Here is a 19,055-nt window from a genome sequence, read left to right as displayed (position 1 = left end):
GATGATAGATGATAGATGATAGATAGATAGATAGATAGATAGATAGATAGATAGATAGATAGATAGATAGATAGATAGATAGATAGATAGATAGATAGAAAGAATGAATCATGAATTTCTGGACTCTGCAAACATGTAACTTTCCACTATGTTGTTTCTGTTGTATACAGTAATTTCTTGACTAGGGAAAAGATAGAAGTTCAACTCTATGTCTCTAAGTATTTCCCTTCACATAACTAATCAAGAAGAAAAGCAACACAGAACTAAGGAGAAATTTCCTGACAGTGAGAACTATTAATGAGTGGAACGACTTGCTTCCAGAAGTTGTGGGTTCTCCAACACTGGAAATTTTGAAGAAGAGATTGGACAATCATTTGTCTGAAATGGTATAGGATTTCCTGCCTGAGCACGGGGTTGGGACTCCAAGGTCTCTTCCAACTCTATTATTATTATTCTGTTACTCTGTTAATACCATTTCTCCCCTTCAGGGTAAAAGTTTTCCTTATTCTTCCTATAGGAATTTTCATGACTTTCCATTTTGTAACTTCCTAAACAAGCCAGATACCTTTTGCAACACAACCCTAATTTCCCATTCCCTACAGGCAGCCACCGTTATTGGGGAGGGGAAAGAGATATGCATGAATTACTCACCACCCAACAAGCATTGCCCAGATCTGCAATCTTCACTCTGATCTTGTCTGCGTTTTGGGGTTCCAAAGGGTTCACCAAGAATTCAGAAGTGCCAAAAGCTGCGCGGAGATGGTAGAAAAGAACAGAGATAACCAAACAAGAACCATTGTGAGGAATCGGAATCAAAAGCACACACACACACCTCCCCTCTAGAATGGAAATGCTGCTCTAGCATCATTTTTTGGGGGAGGGTCACCATGATATGGAAATCAGAGCTAAGGAGGAGTTTTCATTCAGGGATAATGTGCTGCCACAACTTTAAGGAAGTTTGGTTAAGAAGGGAGGGGATGGAATGGTGGACGGATTGTGGCATGTAATTTCCAATGTGGGAAGCTGCGTGACCTGTCAAATGTGTGCCGACAAAACCACGTCGAGAAACCCGCGACGTTGAAAGCGCTCCCACAAAAGAGCGCCGACAAACCCGCGCCCACAAAAGCGCGATTAGGGTTAAGGTAAGGGTTAGGGTTAGGTTTAGGGTTATTACGTTTTTTGATGGCGCACTTTCGTCGGCGTGCTTCTGTGGGTGCGATTTCAACCTTGCGGTTTTCTCGCCGCGGTTTTGTCGAGCGCGCATTTGTCGGTGAACCGGGAAGCTGGCATATTTAACAATGCTTGGCTTGCTTCTCTTTGCCTCCCTCCAAAGTTGGAGTAAGTACTCACTGCTGGGTGAGAGAAGCCCACCACGCTCCCGCTGGTTAGAAACGCCTGAGAGGGCTGATCCAGAGAAAAGCGATCCTGAGAAGCCGGAGGTGGCAGAGTCAGGGCTGACGTGATGGCTGGCCGTTCCGGATGGGGAATGCCCATTGCAGCTGTCGTAGGCGTTATGTGTGTAGAAGCCAGAAGATGACGTCAAGCTTTGGGGACTGCAGGGCAGAGATCCCCCCGAGGGCTCTCCCCCTCCAGAGACCGAGATGGGGCAACTGCAATGCCCTTCTGTGGAACACGATGGAAGGCCGAGATATCCCAGCAAGAGGAAGGAAAAGATTATTAGCCAAGAGGAAAAGACAGAGACATGCTTTGGAGTAAAGTAAAAGCACATCATTTTATTTAATTATTCATGTATTAACTGCGGAGTGCATAACTTATGCACAATATTGGAAAAAAGAAAATACACCATTTGAACTAGATATAATCAGAAAAGTGTTGGCCTGTGCAGAAGCAGATAGGCTCAGTCTTGAACTTAAAAATAAAGGGGAACCAGAATATTTTGAAGTGTGGAATAGATTTTATGACTGGTATAAGACAAGTTGACAAGACTGGAACAAACTGTATATACGGTGATTGGACAGAAGGATTGACAATGTATTAAGTAGGCTAATTGTCAATAGTTGTGACTAGCTGTATATAATGTGAATGTGTAGTCATTCTGACTTCGCGGTACTGCATGGTTTTAAATGTAAAAATAAATGTAAATAAAAATATATTTGGGGGAAAAAAAGGATGTCTGACAAAAACCCTTATGTCTTATTCGAAGTCTCAGAAGCAAGGATCCAAAATCTTGTTTTTATTTCCGTTTTCATAAAACTTGGATCATCCAACACAAAACCATTCGGACAGAGAAATAAAGCTACCGTACTTCTTGGTAGTGTTAACTTCATTGAAGTATGGAATTCAGTTCTATAAGAGTATGGTAAAGGCCACCAACCTTGAAAGGAAATTAGGCAAACTAATTCTGGATTATAAACTCCTAAGGACCATTAGCTGCCTGTATGTCCAGCCTCAAAGGCAGGATGTAACTCAAGATTAATTGCTAGAGAACAGCAATTAAGGTCCTAGGACCACAATTTATGAAACACTGACCTAAAGCATGGTTGCCCAATCTCTTGGCTTGCCTGGGCCACAATGAATGAAGATAAATTGCCTTGGGCCGCATAAAAATATTTAGTTAACATATAAGGCAAAGGTAAAAGGTTTTAACATATAAAAATGCCATAGTAGTATTAAAAGTATGATCTTGTGGGGTTGCATTACTAGCTGTTCAACGCAACGTGTAGCCTGGAGGTTGGGCATGCCTGACTTAAGAGTTTCTGAAGTTTTGCTGGTAAATAAATCAACAACTGCATACATTCAATCGCTGTGAAATAATTTATAAACTTGCCTAGTTAGACATTTATTCCTCCCTTTGGGAAACAAAAATACTACTGTTATGTGGCAGGATGCCTGTATTTATGACTTGGCCTTAAATATAGTTTAAGTCCAGACTCTAAGTGATTACTAAACAAAATGGACAATAATCTGTGGAACATACAAAAACAAATACAAGAGTAAAATAGGCTACCTAAAAAAATGTTCTCTCTCTTTCTCTTTCCCCCTCTCTCTTTCCCTCTTTCAGACTCATGAAAAGGACTATGTTGCATCGTATCCATTTAATGGATATATATCCATGTTGTGGCCCAGCAGGAGCCGTTGGAGCTGTCACCAGACTCCGACAGCGAGGGGCCATACGAGTCGGCCCTGGAGGATCCTGGACAGGGTTCCGACTCCGAGCAGGGCGCAGAGAGACTGGTTGGCCACCAGGAGGCACCTGAGCCTTGGACCAGTGGAGAGGAGACAAGGGAGAGTGATCCAGAAGCCAGCAGTGAGTTGTTCCTGGATGCATGCCATCTTCCATCGAAGAGCTATTCGGTCAGGAACAATTACAGGAGGTAATTACACTCAGCTGGTGGTCATTAGACTCCTCTCCAGACTATAAAAAAGACTGTTTGTGCCATGCCCTTCTTGCAGAAGTCAACACTTTGACTAAAGAGAAACTAACTTGGCAGGCTGGATTGCTGCCAAGGTTTGTCTGAGTTGCTGCCAAGGTTTGTCGGACTTGCTGCCAAGGTCCTTATCTGTTTGTTTGTTTGGCTTTCAGCCATCGAGATTCTGGTCTTGTTATTAAAGGACATTCTCATTTAAGCTTGTCTCGGCTTTCGTTACTGGACGGAGGAGGGGGTCAGAACATATCCATATGACCAGATGCCCTTTGTTATGAAGGACAATCCTTCATTTCAGAAAATTCTCATTTAGATTTTATTTTTCAAAAACTCACTTTTTCCTTTATTTTAGTCATTTAGCTTTACAGTAGTGCAATCTTCCACATTCATGTGAAAAAAGTGAGTTTTTTTAAAAATAAATAAATTTACATAAGTGTTTGATTTTAGGTACTTTTATCAAAATATGCATTTTTGTAGTTTTCTTGGTTTTCTCTGAATTTTCTTTTTGTGTAGCAAAATTACAAACCAAAACAATTTTTTAAAAATCCTTTTTGTTCTCTGCTTTTTCCAAGAAAATATGGTCCAGATGTAAATCTGCTATATATTTCTGTCAAGCTTGTGGGAATGATTTCAAGAGCCCTTACTGTACTGTTCTGACCCCCCCTCGTTCCACACCCAAGCAGTCCTTTTATAGTCTGGAGAGGAGCCTAATGACCACCAGCTGAGTGCAATTACCTCCTGTAACTGCGCAACTGTTCCTGACGCCTATTAGCTCTTCGATGGCGTGCATCCAGGAACAACTCACTACCGGCGTCCGGCTCACTCTCCCTTGTCTCCTCCTCCCCACTGATCCAAGGCTCAGGTGCCTCCTGGTGGCCAACCAGCCTCTCTGCACCCTGCTCGGAGTCGGAACCCTGTCCAGGGTCCTCCACATCCTCCAGAGCCGACTCATAGGGCCCCTCGCTGTCAGAGTCTGGTGGCAGCTCCAAGGGCTCCTGCTGGGCCACAACACTGTACCATAGCACACCAGTCTGCCCAGCCCATCTTGAAAAAGCATCTTTGGGACAACCATGACCTGGATGACCGAGAATCCCCATAGACATCTTACCTGTGGTCTCTGCGGACTTGCTGGTCCCTGCATTCGTAGCTGCCAGGTCCTCCAGCTGCTGAAGGTCCCGAAGTCGTTCAGCCAGGAGCTGACTCTGCCGTTTCTGTTTCCTCTTCAGCTTCTTCCGCTTGTTCTTTGAAAGCTTCCCATTCTGGGAGATGAGAGGGCCCCATGTCACAGCCCCATCACTCATAACTCCAGGGCTGCATAAGAACGGAGCAGACGGGGACACAGGCAAACAAGATGGACGCCTGCCCATGATGTCTGGGGCAGGCAGGGAAAGGAGGAGGAGAAGAAACAATCTGGGGAATCACGTGGGCCCTAATACCTTTGTCCGTGGGCAAGGTTAAGTTGCACTCCCAAACACACCACATGCAAGAGGAAAGCTGAAAGTATGTAGGAACAAGAAGACATGACAGTTCTCCAAGAAGCACATAGGACTGTCTCAAGCGAATGCCTGGAAAGTAATGCCAAGTTCAATGGGAGATGGTCAAATTCAGGCCGTTCCACTTCAAACTGCTGGAGGGGATGTTACTTGCATAATAGCAATAGCAGTTAGACTTATATACCGCTTCATAGGGCTTTCAGCCCTCTCTAAGCGGTTTACAGAGTCAGCATATCGCCCCCACAGTCTGGGTCCTCATTTCACCCACCTCGGAAGGATGGAAGGCTGAGTCAACCTTGAGCCGGTGAGATTAGAACCGCTGAACTGCAGATAACAGTCAGCTGAAGTGGCCTGCAGTACTGCACCCTAACCACTGCGCCACCTCGGCTCATAATAAGTATAATAAGTAAAAACTGCATAAAACTGCTTCAGGGAAGAAACCTAAGCCGAGTCCCACTTTTTGACGTGTAGATTTTTTTAATACGATGGAATTCATTTACTCAATCTCCAGGGGGACAAATCGGCAGTACAGTTTATCCCCACCTGCAATTTGAAATGGGAGAGCCTGAAGAAGATGGGCTTACTATCGCATAGTGCTCTTGGCTTAAATTGCAGACATCCTGCCAGGAGAGGGAGAGGCCGGTGTGAAGCAACAAAGCAAAGAGAATTATGAGTGAGAAGAAGGGAGCCATGCATGTGTCGGGCCTATTGAAACTAGCTAAGGGTGGCTTCAACTGCAGGAACCAGGGACAATATATTTGAACAATAGCAATAGCAGTTAGACTTATATACCGCTTCATAGGGCTTTCAGCCCTCTCTAAGCGGTTTACAGAGTCAGCATATTGCCCCCAACAACAATCCGGGTCCTCATTTTACCCACCTCGGAAGGATGGAAGGCTGAGTCAACCCTGAGCCGGTGAGATTTGAACAGCCGAACTGCAGAACTGCAGTCAGCTGAAGTAGCCTGCAGTGCTGCATTTAACCACTGCGCCACCTCGGCAACAGAGCGGTGCCTATTCCAACGATGAGCTCTAGTGCCCTTTCTGATTCAACAAAGCCAAAAGCTGTCGTTCCGTGATGTCAAACGGGCCACATCCCTTTTGCCAGGCCACGGGAAAAAGTGGGTCACAGTAACAGATAAAAACCTTGACAGACAGAAACAAGGATATACTTGGCACAGAGGTGTGAACTCTAGGGAGCCCAAGGCATGAAGAGCGCAGAAATCGGAATGAAAAACACACACACACACACAGGAGAGGTGATAAAGAGGGCAATCGCGCATTTACATGGACAGGAGGAAATTCTGGGATTGCACAGGCCGTTGCTGAAGGTGGAAAAGTGAGAATCAATGGATGACCCTCTGGGTTTCTGGCAAAGTGCAAGAGAAGACTTCCCTGCCCACCTCTCATACAAAGGAGCAACAGAGAGAGCAGCCAAGGAGGTGATGTGGGGGGGGGGCATTCACAGCAGGAACTTCTATCTGGGTCCCTAAAAGGAAAGGTGTCTCCACTCCAGGATCATATACAACCAGAGCCCATCAAATCCATACAACTTTTAATAGAATAAAAGGAGGAAAATATAGGGAAAACGCTTAAATTGAATCCAAGTCACTTTCTGTCCTGGGCCCCATATATTAACGTGCCCTCCCCAACACCCAGCTTGGCTAAGTGCAAATGAAAATGCATGTCACTTGATCTACGCCCAAGTCAAAAAAATCTGGACAGAACTTGCACATTGTTTCACTCTAAACTCTGCACGTGGAAGCACAATTTCCGGCCTTTTGCTCAGCAAAGAGGTGTCCAGGTGAGACACGCCTGCACTTCCCTTGCCACATATCTAGCAGGATGTGCAATAATAGAACTTGCTAGAGTGGATTTTTATCAGATTCTGGCACAATTTGGCAGGAATGAGATAAAACAAGCTGGTTTTACTTCTAAGAAACACCAGACCCTCCCAGCCAAGTTTGTTTCCAGGAATGCTAATCTTCTGAATCAGGAAGGTGCAAAATCAACAAATAACCCACACCTTCTTCTAGATCAGTCTTGGTCTGGCCTTAGGTACCCCTCCTTATTTTTGAAATGAGTGGCCCTGGCACCAGGGTACCTCCCGCTGTTTGAAACCCCTGAGTGGTAGTTGTGGCTTTCCGTGACCCGTCAAAACCGCGCTCGACTAAGCCGCGCCCGATTAAACCGCGTCGCTGACATCATCAACAGGGCGACAACAGCCAGCGCAGAGAAAGAAGGGCGCTTTAAATAGCGCTTTGAAAGCAAGCCGATTCAAGTTAAGGGTTAGGGTTAGGTTTAGGGTTAGGATTAGATTTAGGGTTAGGTTAAGGGTTAGGTTTAGGGTTAGGTTTAGGGGGGTTAGGTTTAGGTTTAGGGGTTAATTTTAGGTTTAGGGTTTACAGCGTGCTTCTGTCTCCGTGCTGTTGTCGCCCTGTTGATGACGTCAGCGACGCGGTTTAGTCGAGCGCGGTTTTGTGGTGGAACCGTGGCCTTCAAGTACTAGCCTAGATCAAGCAGGTTCAACCTTCCGCTAAGTATGGTGGCTGTGAGGGATGCATGGTCTAGGAAGGGCCAGGCACTGTTTTCTTAAAGGCCCAAGTATACAAGGGCCAGACTAAGGAAAAACTAAAGGTAAAAATAAAATACAATATAGTATCGGCTCTATAAAAGGAAGAGAAACCAGAGCAGGATTAAAAAAAAACCTCTATGATCCAGAATTGAAAACTGTTAAGATATAGCAGAGGTGGGTTCCTACCAGTTCGCACCTATTCGGTAGAACCGGTTCGTCAAATCTACCGAACCGGTTAGAAGAGGTTCCACCAGTGGACCCGGAAAGCAGGCCACACCTACAGAAGAGGTTCCAAACTTTTTTGAAACCCACCACTGGTCCTTGGATATGATTATTCTACACTATCATGCTCATGTTTATAAAACTCAGGGCCTCTGTGAAAGGTAAGGATGACTACTGCGTTTGTGGTGCAATCAGAACATTGCGGGTGTTGAAGTTGTTTTAACGCAAACCAAAGATGCCTTTTAAAAAAACAAGTTTACATCATATTCTTATGCAGGCCAGTGCTGTGTGTGATGCAATTTAAGGTGGTTCTGACAAGTGTCGTCGGCATCTTCATATCCGGTCACATGGGCGGAAAGCCACTCCCATCTGGTCACATGGGCAGCAAGCCACTCCCACAAAGGAGGCCACACCCACAGAGTAGGTTCGAACAATTTTTGAAACCCACCACTGAGATATAGGATCATCAATTATAGAGCCCCAGCTAAATAAAAGAAACCAATAAAAATAAATAATAATTTAAGGTAGGACAGGAAGTAGAAATTAGAAAGCAAACAAAAACAGAGATAAAATTGTGGGTTTTTTTGCAAATAAATCTTTATTTTGCAATTTTTCCTCACAACTCTCCCTTTTGCACGGAAGCCTTTTCTCTCCCACTCTCGGTACCACCATGCAAAGAGAATTTGCCACAATCTCTTTGATGCTCAATACATAGAACCAAAAGCTTTCTCTTTTCTAGTTTAAGGCCTGTCCTTACAGCCATTGGATCACCATGCCTGCTTTATTATGGTAAAAATGTAGACCAACGTATGAAAAAAAGTAAACCAATGGAGCAACAACATATCCGAGTGATTTCCAAGAGCCACTGGAAAGCAACAGATAATGACTATACACCTTCAATTCAGAAAAGGAAGGAAAATCCCAGGAGCCTAGATAAGAAGGATGACAATGGGAATCATCTGCTCCCGAGCTACAGATGCAAACACATACTGCATATCTTTGCTGTTTCCTTTGGAGCAATTGCTGAGTTGATTAACATCTTACTGAGACACCCACAAGTGTGTGAGAACATGGAGACTGCAGACTTCCAATTGGCACGTCCTTTATAGGTGAAAAGATCCTTGGGATTACTGAGAGAAAAGCTTGGGTCATAAGAAGTGGGAGTGAATTTCTGGGTCACAGGAATGTGAACTCAGCTCTAGTATTGAAAACAAATTCCTTGGCTAACTAATCATGTTCCTTAATTCTAAAAATATATTGACTCCTTGTCTTCTTGAGGCACTATTTCAGTCCTTGGTTCTGGTTTTGAGTTTCTAGTTTTTTTAAAAGAATAGGGATCTTTTTTTCTACCCACCTCTGGCTTTATAGAAGAGATGAAGTTAAAGGAAAGCAGAAAAGGGAGTGTTTCATTTTTCTAGCTTTACCGAAACATGTTCCAAGGCTGTATATTTTACCAGAAATGTCGCTGCAACTAGAAAGGACAAAACCAGTAAGATGGGTTTCAGAAGGGTGACCCACCACGGAATTTTCAACTATAGATCTCCCATGCAAGAAATTACAGGGTTCCCAACCTCATAATCATGGAGTTTAGCTTGACAAGGCTTTCGTTGGCCAGACACGGTCTCCTACAGACTGCTCGCTGTACAAACTTGGTGACCACACACTTTAGCTATGTGGTTAAAAACCAGGTTACGAGTTTATGCTAAAAGCAACGAAGAGGCCAAGTATAGCCCAGACTTGCCACTAGGGGGAAGAAAGAGTACTGTCCACTGCTTGGCCTGACTCAAAAGCAGAGGTCAGAAGCCAGAATTCACAGCATGGCTTTAGTTTAAGAAACCTGGCCTCCACTTCTGAACCATGGCAAGAAATAGAATACAGAAGGATTAACTACAGCGGTTCCAAAAGCCAACTCATTCATCACTGTAGAGAATGAAATAACATCCCCAAATTTCCTGGAAAATTGTGGATAATCTCCTTTAGGGCCAAGAATTAGACTTTGGGATGATGGGAGTGTTGAGGCCAGAGTTGGTGGGACCTAATATTAAGCACTTCACCTGATGGGTCAGTGGTGGGATTTTCTACTTACTTTTATTAATATGCCAATTCCACTTTGCTCCAAAAATTGTCGCAAAACCCTAACATTGTGGTTCAGTTGTCTCAGTGCAATCTTAGGGCTTCGGATGCAAAAGAAAAAAAAAGTGTGTGTGTGTGGGGGGGAAACGACAGGGCTCCATGTATCCCATGTATACATTGGCCACTCTGCAGTAAAGATGATTAGGTCAGATTTCTCCAATACTGTTCCCATTGCTCATTTTGGCCTTTCTCCATTCTTTTTTTTTAAAATTCACTCCCTCGCAGAATATGTGATTAACTGGACCGCGGTTTACTTCATCATCCTATTTTTAGGCTCTGTATAATACGCTATGCTAAAATGTGGTTTGGCAGGCCTAATCTGGATCCAGAAGTAAATAGGAAGCTCTCGGGAAAGTGAAATTATATGCAGTACTGTATCTCTGAAGGCTGGCTGCATTTACACTTACGAAAGAGAAAAAGTGCGTCTCTTCCCAGCAGGTGCTAAGCCAGTGATGGGTAACCTTTTTGTTGTTGGGTGCCAAAAATGCGAACGGGCACACACGGACGCACAAACACACCCACCCACCAGTGGTGGGATTCAAATAATTTAACAACCGGTTCTCTGCCCTAATGACCACCTAGGTAGGTGGGGCTCGGTGGGCGCAGCCAACTCAACATCACTCAGGTCGATGGGCGCTTCGCCTTAGCTGTGACAATGTAATAAGGGTTAACTGGAGAGGCAGTTTCTGTAAGAAGGGCAATAAAGATGAGGCTAGAAACAACACCAGAATGTTTCCTTCCTGCCTTCCTTACAGGATTAGCCCTGTAAAGTGGAAAAAATCAAAATGAGATTTCTTCCAACAACCGGTTCTCTGAACTGCTTAGAAAGTTAACAACTGGTTCTCCCGAATAGGTGTGAACCGGCTGAATCCCACCACTGACCCCACGCCCCCCCCCCCATGTGCCGCACTGCTCGCCTCCAAGCTGAGCTTGGCATTTCCTCTGGGGCCCTGTAGCAGGGTGTTTTTGCCCACCCCAGGCTCCAAGAAAGCCTTCAGAGCCTGGGGAGGGTGAAAAACAGGCCCCAACGAGCATACCGGGAGTTCGGGGATGGCAAAAATGGCCTCCCCCAGCCCTCCGGAAGGTCGGAAATCAGCTGGCTGGCACACACATGCGCGCTGGAGCTGACAGTTCTTGTTTGTTTATTGGATTTATATGCTGCCCTTCTCCCAAAGGACTCAGGGCGGCGTACAACATAAAAAAAACACAATTACAAAAATTAAAAAGAAAATTAAATAAAGTATCCAAAAACAAACCCAATTAATATTAACAATAAAATTTAAAAAATTAGATTAAAATTAACAATTAAATTAATCATTTATTTTATTCTCTTCAGGCCAGGCCGGATTGCTGAAAAAGCCAACGTTTTAGGGTGCATCGGAAGGACCGGAGGTCGGGGATTATACGAAGCTCTGGGGGCAGTTCATTCCAGAGGGAAGGCGCTCCCACAGAGAAGGCTCTCCCCCTGGGGTTACTAGCCCACACTGTCTGGCCGACGGCACCCTGAGGAGGCCAACTCTGGGATCGCACTGGACGGTGGGAGGCTACCGGTGGCAGTAGGTGGTCTCGCAGGTACCCTTGACCTGCGTGCCAGCAGATATGGCTTCGAGTGCCACCTGTGGTACGTGTGCCACCTGACTACCGTGATGGTTCGCCATCATGGTAGTGATGTCTAAATGTTATAGCACCTCATTTACAAGGAATCTAGTTCTTAAGAAACACGGTTTCCTAGGGCATGGTACACAACAGAGGTGGGTTCCTACCAGTTCGCACCTATTCAAGGTGGCGCAGTGGTGAAATGCAGCACTGCAGGCTACTGCTAGATCAGCAGTTCAGCGGTTCAAATCTCACCGGCTCAGGGTTGACTCAGCCTTCCATCCTTCCGAGGTGGGTAAAATGAGGACCCAGATTGTTGGGGGCAATATGCTGACTCTCTGTAAACCGCTTAGAGAGGGCTGAAAGCCCTATGAAGCGGTATATAAGTCTACTGCTATTGCTATTGCTATTGCTATTCAGTAGAACCGGTTCGTCAAATCTACCGAACCGGTTAGAAGAGGTTCCACCAGTGGACCCGGAAAGCAGGCCACACCTACAGAAGAGGTTCCAAACATTTTTGAAACCCACCACTGGTCCTTGGATATGATTATTCTACACTATCAGGCTCATATTTATAAAACTCAGTGCCTCTGTGAAAGGTAAGGATGACTACTGCGTTTGTGGTGCAATCAGAACATTGCGTGTGTTGAAGTTGTTTTAACGCAAACCAAAGATGCCTTTTAAAAAAGAAGTTTACATCCTATTCTTATGCATGCCAGTGCTGTGTGTGAGGTAAATTAAGGTGGTTCTGACAAGTGTCGTCAGTATCTTCATATCCGGTCACATGGGCGGCAAGCCACTCCCATCTGGTCACATGGGCGGCAAGCCACTCCCACAAAGGAGGCCACACCCACAGAGTAGGTTCCAACAATTTTTGAAACCCACCACTGGCACACAAGCTTCTAATTTTTTGTTAACAGACCTAAAATGACAACCACCTCTCTGGGCTCGTGCACGGCCATGTATACTCTGGGTGGGCATTGCTCCCACTGCTTCTTCAGCCCCAGTGTTCAGTCAACATCTCATCAGTTAAAATGAGATGGGTGGCAAATGAGTTTAATGAACAAATAAATAAATAAAAACATTTCTACCATTCAAATAACCAATCCGGGTGGAGTTCTCCCAAGTGCATAATGTCTAGGATTTCTCATATCTATCATTCCTTACCCATATTTAATGTGGTTAGGGTCGAAAAGGGGTTTCCCCTCCCCCTCTCCTTTCACGTGATACAATTTAAGCCACATGGACACGGCTATTAAATCCAGGAATCCATCATCTTAGGCTTTTTTATCCACAGGGCCAGTGGCGGGTTTCAAAATTTTTTGGAACCTCTTCTGTAGGTGTGGCCTGCTTTCCGGGTCCACTGGTGGAACCTCTTCTAACCGGTTCGGTAGATTTGATGAACCGGTTCTACCGAATAGGTGCGAACTGGTAGGAACCCACCTCTGCACAGGGCCCAGTCAGAAAGAGGCGAGGAAGGCTTCGTTCTCTTTATGCAAGCTTCTTCCCAACTGAACCTCTTCAACCTAGAGTTGTTAAGAGGCGGATACTGTGGATCTGAACGTAAAGGAGCACCAAGCGATGCCTCCTCTTCCTTCCCTCTGAGGCCTGCACCAATGTTTTCAGGTCACCAGTTGCAATAAATCGGCTAATTCTGCTTGAGAAACTTGTAAAGAAATAGGCATGCAGAGAAAAATATCGGGAAAGATAGAGGGAAAGTTTACAAAAACACAACACCCCTGGTGTATTATTGGCACCTCAGTAAAGAACACAAGGGCCATGCACATGTTACAGAATCCAGCACTTTGGGCTAGTTTAGATATAAAGCTGTCAGTTTCTTTACCATAATTTTAAAACTGGGAGCAGGAACAAGACGATTAATGCTTCTCCTATTATGCACAAACTGAATTGTCTCAGCCTCAGGTATTAATTAATGGTTTACTAACCAACTAATTCTTAGCCAGGATGTGTGAACCACATCCTGGTTCTGATTAAGAAAACTTTAATATCCATGATGATAATTAATGCATTTGCAACCAATGCAATAACTTATCACAGAGAAGGGTGAGGCAATGCCCATGAACTTGCTGATGGTGTCGTGGTGTCCACTTTTAAGGGATAGCTGTCACTCCATTTAAGACAGCCTTTTTTACACATAACCTTAAGAAGCACAAAATCATTCAGTGCATACAATGACCTGCGTTAGGAATATAATCTAATGGTTGGGTTGGCAATATATAAATCATATAGCAATGCTATACCTGTTTCTTTAAATCATACTGTAAAATGTGATTGGTTGCTGTTTTCCTCAATCGGCCATAAGAGGGAGCCAGAGTGACTGTTAGCTCTCTGTTTGTTAGATCCTGGGCTGATCTGATCTGAGTGTTTTGGAAGCTGGCTGTTAGAAAGTGCCGTGAGCTATTGTAAGTTTTGCAACTGCTAGCAAACTTTGAATGCCGGACTGTTTGTATGTTTATGGACTATGTTATTTGGATTATCCCTTAACTGAAAGACATTGATGACCGACTGTCTTATCCGTGTATGACTTGGTCTGTTTGATGGACTCTGATACCTCTATTTCCATGAAAGTAAAAGCCTATTTAAACTGCAGTGTCTCTCTATGCTGGTTTGTGTGTTCTCCAACACAACTCTCACAACGCTTCTCTGAACGCACTCGCTCTCCCAACGGGGAGCTTACCTAACACTGACACTGCAAAATGGGGAACATGGATCACGACAATGGGCCATGCTAAGAGAACAACAATGCAAGCTGCAGCTAAGGTGGAACATAAAGAGATAGACCATCCTGGAAACTAACTGAGCGAAGGAGAGAAAGGGGGGACGATGCTCATTAGCTTCGACCTCCTTCCCCTTAAAATTCCTCTAGGACGTTCTAGATTTCGTTTCATCCAAAATATGGAACCGCCCCATTCTGCCACATGGCAACCAATCCAAAATGGTTCAGCAAAACTGCTGAAGTGCAATGGTTTGCTTGTAGTTTGAAAGAAAACATCTTTCCCACTTGTGCATAATCAAAGATGCCTTTCCCACAAACCTCTTTCTACCCTCCGGAAAAACAAGGATTCCAAATGAGGTTTCTTTGGCAGCCTTCACTAAGAGCCAGATTTAAAGTGGAAGAAACAAACAATGCTCCATGAGCTGTAGCATCCTTGCTGCCTGTCCAATCTAGAAAAACCAACTCTGGGTGCGTGGCACGACAAAACCGCGGTCCACTAAAGCGCGCTCGATTAAAGCGCGTTGCTGACGTCATCAGCAGCGCGACAACAGCGACCGCGGAGAAAAAAGGGCGCTTTAAAAAGCGCTTTGAAAGCAAGCCGATTCATGTTAAGGTAAGGGTTAGGGCTAGGGTTAGGTTAAGGGTTAGGGTTAGGGTTAGGTTAAGCATTAGGGTTAGGTTTAGGGTTAGGTTAAGGGTTAGCGTTAGGTTTAGGTTTCGGGGGGTTAGGTTTAGGTTTAGAGGTTAATTTTAACCTTAGCGCTCACAGCGTGCTTTTTTTGTCGCGCTGTGATGACGTCAGGTACGCGGTTTCGTCGAGCGCGCTTTAGTCGACCGCGGTTTTGTGGTGGAACCCTCTGGGTGAGCACTTTATAGCCCACCAGATATTGATGAACAGCAACTTCCCGCAGTCCAAGCCAGCACATCCAAAAGTGGGGAAGCTGTAGTCCAGCAACATCCGGAGGTTTACAAGTTGCCCAAAGTGATGGAAAGCATTCATGGGAGAAAGCCTTGGATACTTCACAAAATGACGACAACTCTCTTCTGGTCCCTGTGTTTTCCCACTGAAAACTCTTCCACTTCCCTTGGCTGTTTCTGATCCTTAACAAAACATCCCACAATCAAAATCACCTCTACTTTAAAATTACAACCAAGGTTGCAAATCAGTGAAATGACACATCTACAATAATAATAAAAAATACATCCAGAGGCACAAACTGAGGATTCTAATCTCGAGACAGCCCATTCTCTTTTCTCTCTCTCTCTCCTGCTTCAAGAGACCAGCCACACAACAGGAAAAGGAGAAGGCTCAACCGAGCCATGGATTTTAAGTTGAGTTGCCAGATGCAGACCAAATACAGAATTTGACCCATGGGGAAAAATCAACCAGTAAGCTCTCCAGCATGAGACAGCCTTACTGAAGTGAATGGGAATGACGGCACAAGGTTGTTGAGTCATGAGAAGGAGCTCTATATCCAAATTAGACTCAAGTTTCTTGGGATATCCCTGGCCTAAGGGGATGAGCACTTAGCCCTCTTTGAGCATAGAGAGAAATAACTTCAGGTATCTCGGGTTACATGGGTGATAAGGAGGAGTCTCTGTGCCACGAGACTGCAGCCACAAACCAGAGAAAACATAAACTAGCCTAGATGGCAACGGGCCAACCTAGTATATTTTGCCCACTTCTTTTCTTCAACTGCCAAAATGGCTAAAGCATACAGCCTCTCCTGGAGCTAACGAAGACTGCAAGCATCATCTCACTATGTGCAAAATGTGTCCATGGTAACATTGACGGACAAATCACAGATGCAACATGAGCCTTAGATGCAACTCGCCAAACACGGAGGAGCCATCCACACATGGGCAAGGTTCACCGACAAAACCGCGCCCGACTAAACCGCGTCGCTGACATCATCAACAGGGCAACAACAGCGCTGAGACAGAAGCACGCTGTAAACCCTAAACCTAAAATTAACCCCTAAACCTAAAGCTAACCCCCCTAAACCTAATCCTAAACCTAGCCCTAAACCTAACCCTTAACCTAACCCTAAACCTAACCCTAACCCTAAACCTAACCCTAAACCTAACCCTTACCTTAAGTTGAATCGGCTTGCTTTCAAAGCGCTATTTAAAGCGCCCTTCTTTCTCCGTGCTGGCTGTTGTCGCCCTGTTGATGACGTCAGCGACGGTTTAGTCGAGCGCGGTTTTGACGGGTCACGCATGGGCAATGGAGATGGTGGTTATCAACAATCCATGAGTGTCACAGAGCAAGTGAGATCCAAAGCAGGCACTCTAAAACTTCATTCCTTCCCCCCCCCCCCATCACAGCCCTGGACGGGGTGGGGGACTTACCAGGCTTTCCTGGGGTGCAGAGCTGACTGAGGGAAGAGGTGCACAGGTGGAGGGAGGCGAGAAAAGGGGGAGAGAGAGAAAGAGACAGAAATGATTCCCAGAATCAGCCAGGAAAATCCAAAGCAAACAAACATCAATCAGTACAGTAATCCTGTAAAGGAGGATGAGGAGATGAGGATGTGGAAGGCCAGAGTCTCTCCCACACCATTAGGACCATTCTGCCCTAAAGCTAGCATTAATGTCATAAGCCCAGGGAGAGGCAGAATCTGGTTCCCCCATCGCTTTAGACCTCAATTCTAGCCAAGGTGGCGCAGTGGTTAAATGCAGCACTGCAGGCTACTTCAGCTGACTGCAGTTCTGCAGTTCGGCTGTTCAAATCTCACCGGCTCAAGGTTGACTCAGCCTCCCATCCTTCCGAGGTGGGTAAAATGAGGACCCGGATTGTTGTTGGGGGCAATATGCTGACTCTGTAAACTGCTTAGAGAGGGCTGAAAGCCCTATGAAGCTGTATATAAGTCTAACTGCTATTGCTAATTCTATTCTTGTGGCCATTCTGAATGCAGAACTCCTGTCTGAAAGTTCTCAATGGAATTTGAGCTTGGTCAATGGCAGAATTCTGGATTTGCTACCAGATCTCAACTGTACAGGGATGCAATAACAGTGATCCCTAGGAGCCATATCCAGTGTCTAGGTTTTTTTTCCTGCTGGGCTTCCTTATAGGTTCTTAGCTTTTAATCTAAAAATAGGCCAGGTTCCTAGCCTTTAGTCTTAGGGGTTACTTATGCAGTGATTTCTGAAGCCAGAATTGGAGAGGGAGGAAGGTAATAAGATTCCCAATGATTGTTGGGATAAGGATTTCGTGACTCATATTTTATCACTCTCAACTGAGAGAGAACCAGATACAAACAATAGAAAAATGGAAATCTATCTCAATTGGAGGCATAAGGTGCAGACCTATTATTTTGTTGACAAGGCGCTTGGGGAGGGAATGTGTTTATTTGGGTGAAAGCTTTTGCTTTGGATGCAAGCCTTTGCTTTAATTTGGAGCCACACCTCTCCATTACTGAATTTCTCCACTTCTAAAGGCAAACAATTGTTCTCTTGAGTAGGAAGGAATGCACCTTAAAAAAATAAAGAAGTGTTGCTGGGATATAGCAGTGACACAGAAACAGCACTGAAAGGTGCAGGGATGAAGTCTGCAAAGAAGGGTGTGCACTTCATTTAAAGAAAAACAAAACAGCATTCCCATTTTCAGATTACTTGAGGAACGATGAGCAAAAGCACTCATACGGCTAAATTTTGGGAATATGGTTACGGAGGCTCAGGGGGGAGGGGGCAAAATGGAGCAGCCACTCCTGTCCTAGTTATTAAGGCCGTATATTAATCTTATGTAACCTGATATTTTCCAGAAGTGTTGGGGCCAAAACCCTTAATCTGCAGACAGCCACTTTAGCCAGTTTAAAGCTCAGATTGGGAGCAAGAGTCCAGTTCTAATTCAACCACTCAACCATTTGGTTGGCTGGCAACTAGAAGCCAGTCGCTCCCTTGCCTTTCTACCCATCCTACGTTGCCCATTTGTGGCAGAGGGGATAAAACGAGAGGAGGCTCTCTTGTATGCTGCCTGGAGTTCCCAGAGAGATGATGGAAAATAACACCACAAATCATAGTAATAACTCCTCTGGAAGGCATCCAGTTGGGAAAGGCACTTTTATACTGGCTATCCCAGATCACACACATACACACAAACCAGATTAGAACGAGACGTATCCTTGAATTCTGACAGTGGCAGGGAAAACTGCGTTGCTGTATCTGCAAATGGAGGAAAGATGGATAATCTCCACTTTTCTTCTTCCTCCTCCTCTATTTTAGCGTCTTCCTCCATGTTGATTAAACCAGCCTATAACTTGCTAATGGGGAAGCCCATTCTCCTAATGAAGCCTTCTGATCATTACCTGCAATCCCCCAAGGCCAAATCGCTCTCTTCGACAGGTGCCAAATGGGCTTTTGGTTTGCCAAGGAAATGACCAAGCATGTGAAAAAACAACGGCAAATCCAGGGGATCCACTTTAAAAAGTTCAACTTTGCTCACTTTCATTACTAATCTCAGTTTTAACAGATTTTCTTTTTTGTTTTACTCTGTGTACTTAAGCTCCATCGCAGATTCTTTGGGATGAAGTGGCAGTTTTCTAGTTATCACTGTTATTAGCAATAGCATTTAGACTTATATACCGCTTCACAGTGCTTTTACAACCCTCTCTAAGCGGTTTACAGAGTCAGCCTATTGCCCCCCAATAATCTGGGTCCTCATTTTACCCACCTCGGAAGGATGGAAGGCCGAGTCAACCTTGAGCCTGGTGAGATTCGAACTGCCAAATTACAGGCAGCTGGCAGTCAGAAGTAGCCTGCAATACTGCACTCTAACCACTGCAACACTGTGGCTCTTTGGAGTGATTTGGTTTCTGTTTCTGCCCTTTTCAAAGCATTTCTATTCCATTCATTAGAACATAAATATGGTCCCTACAGCTTGTGCCTTTCTGGATCTTTTTTTGAACCAATCAATCT

The 19,055-nt window shown here is 44.9% G+C and overlaps 1 protein-coding gene across 1 annotated transcript in view; it reads right to left on the bottom strand.

Moving 5' to 3' along the window:
• The window catches only part of SRPK3 (SRSF protein kinase 3), a 51,101-nt gene that overhangs the window by 14,480 nt on the left and 17,566 nt on the right, over positions 1 to 19,055 (bottom strand). The window contains exons 9-12 of the mRNA XM_032210651.1: positions 16,494 to 16,519; positions 4,495 to 4,645; positions 1,351 to 1,623; positions 652 to 749 (exon numbers count right to left, since the gene is read on the bottom strand). Of these exons, the coding sequence (XP_032066542.1) occupies positions 652 to 749; positions 1,351 to 1,623; positions 4,495 to 4,645; positions 16,494 to 16,519 (548 nt within the window). The remainder of the gene's footprint in view (positions 1 to 651; positions 750 to 1,350; positions 1,624 to 4,494; positions 4,646 to 16,493; positions 16,520 to 19,055) is intronic.

This window comes from Thamnophis elegans, chromosome 2, assembly GCF_009769535.1.
Source record: "Thamnophis elegans isolate rThaEle1 chromosome 2, rThaEle1.pri, whole genome shotgun sequence".
Taxonomy (NCBI): Eukaryota; Metazoa; Chordata; class Lepidosauria; order Squamata; family Colubridae; genus Thamnophis; species Thamnophis elegans.
Note: the sequence above shows the minus strand (reverse complement) of the source record. Positions and strands in the feature narration are given on the sequence as shown.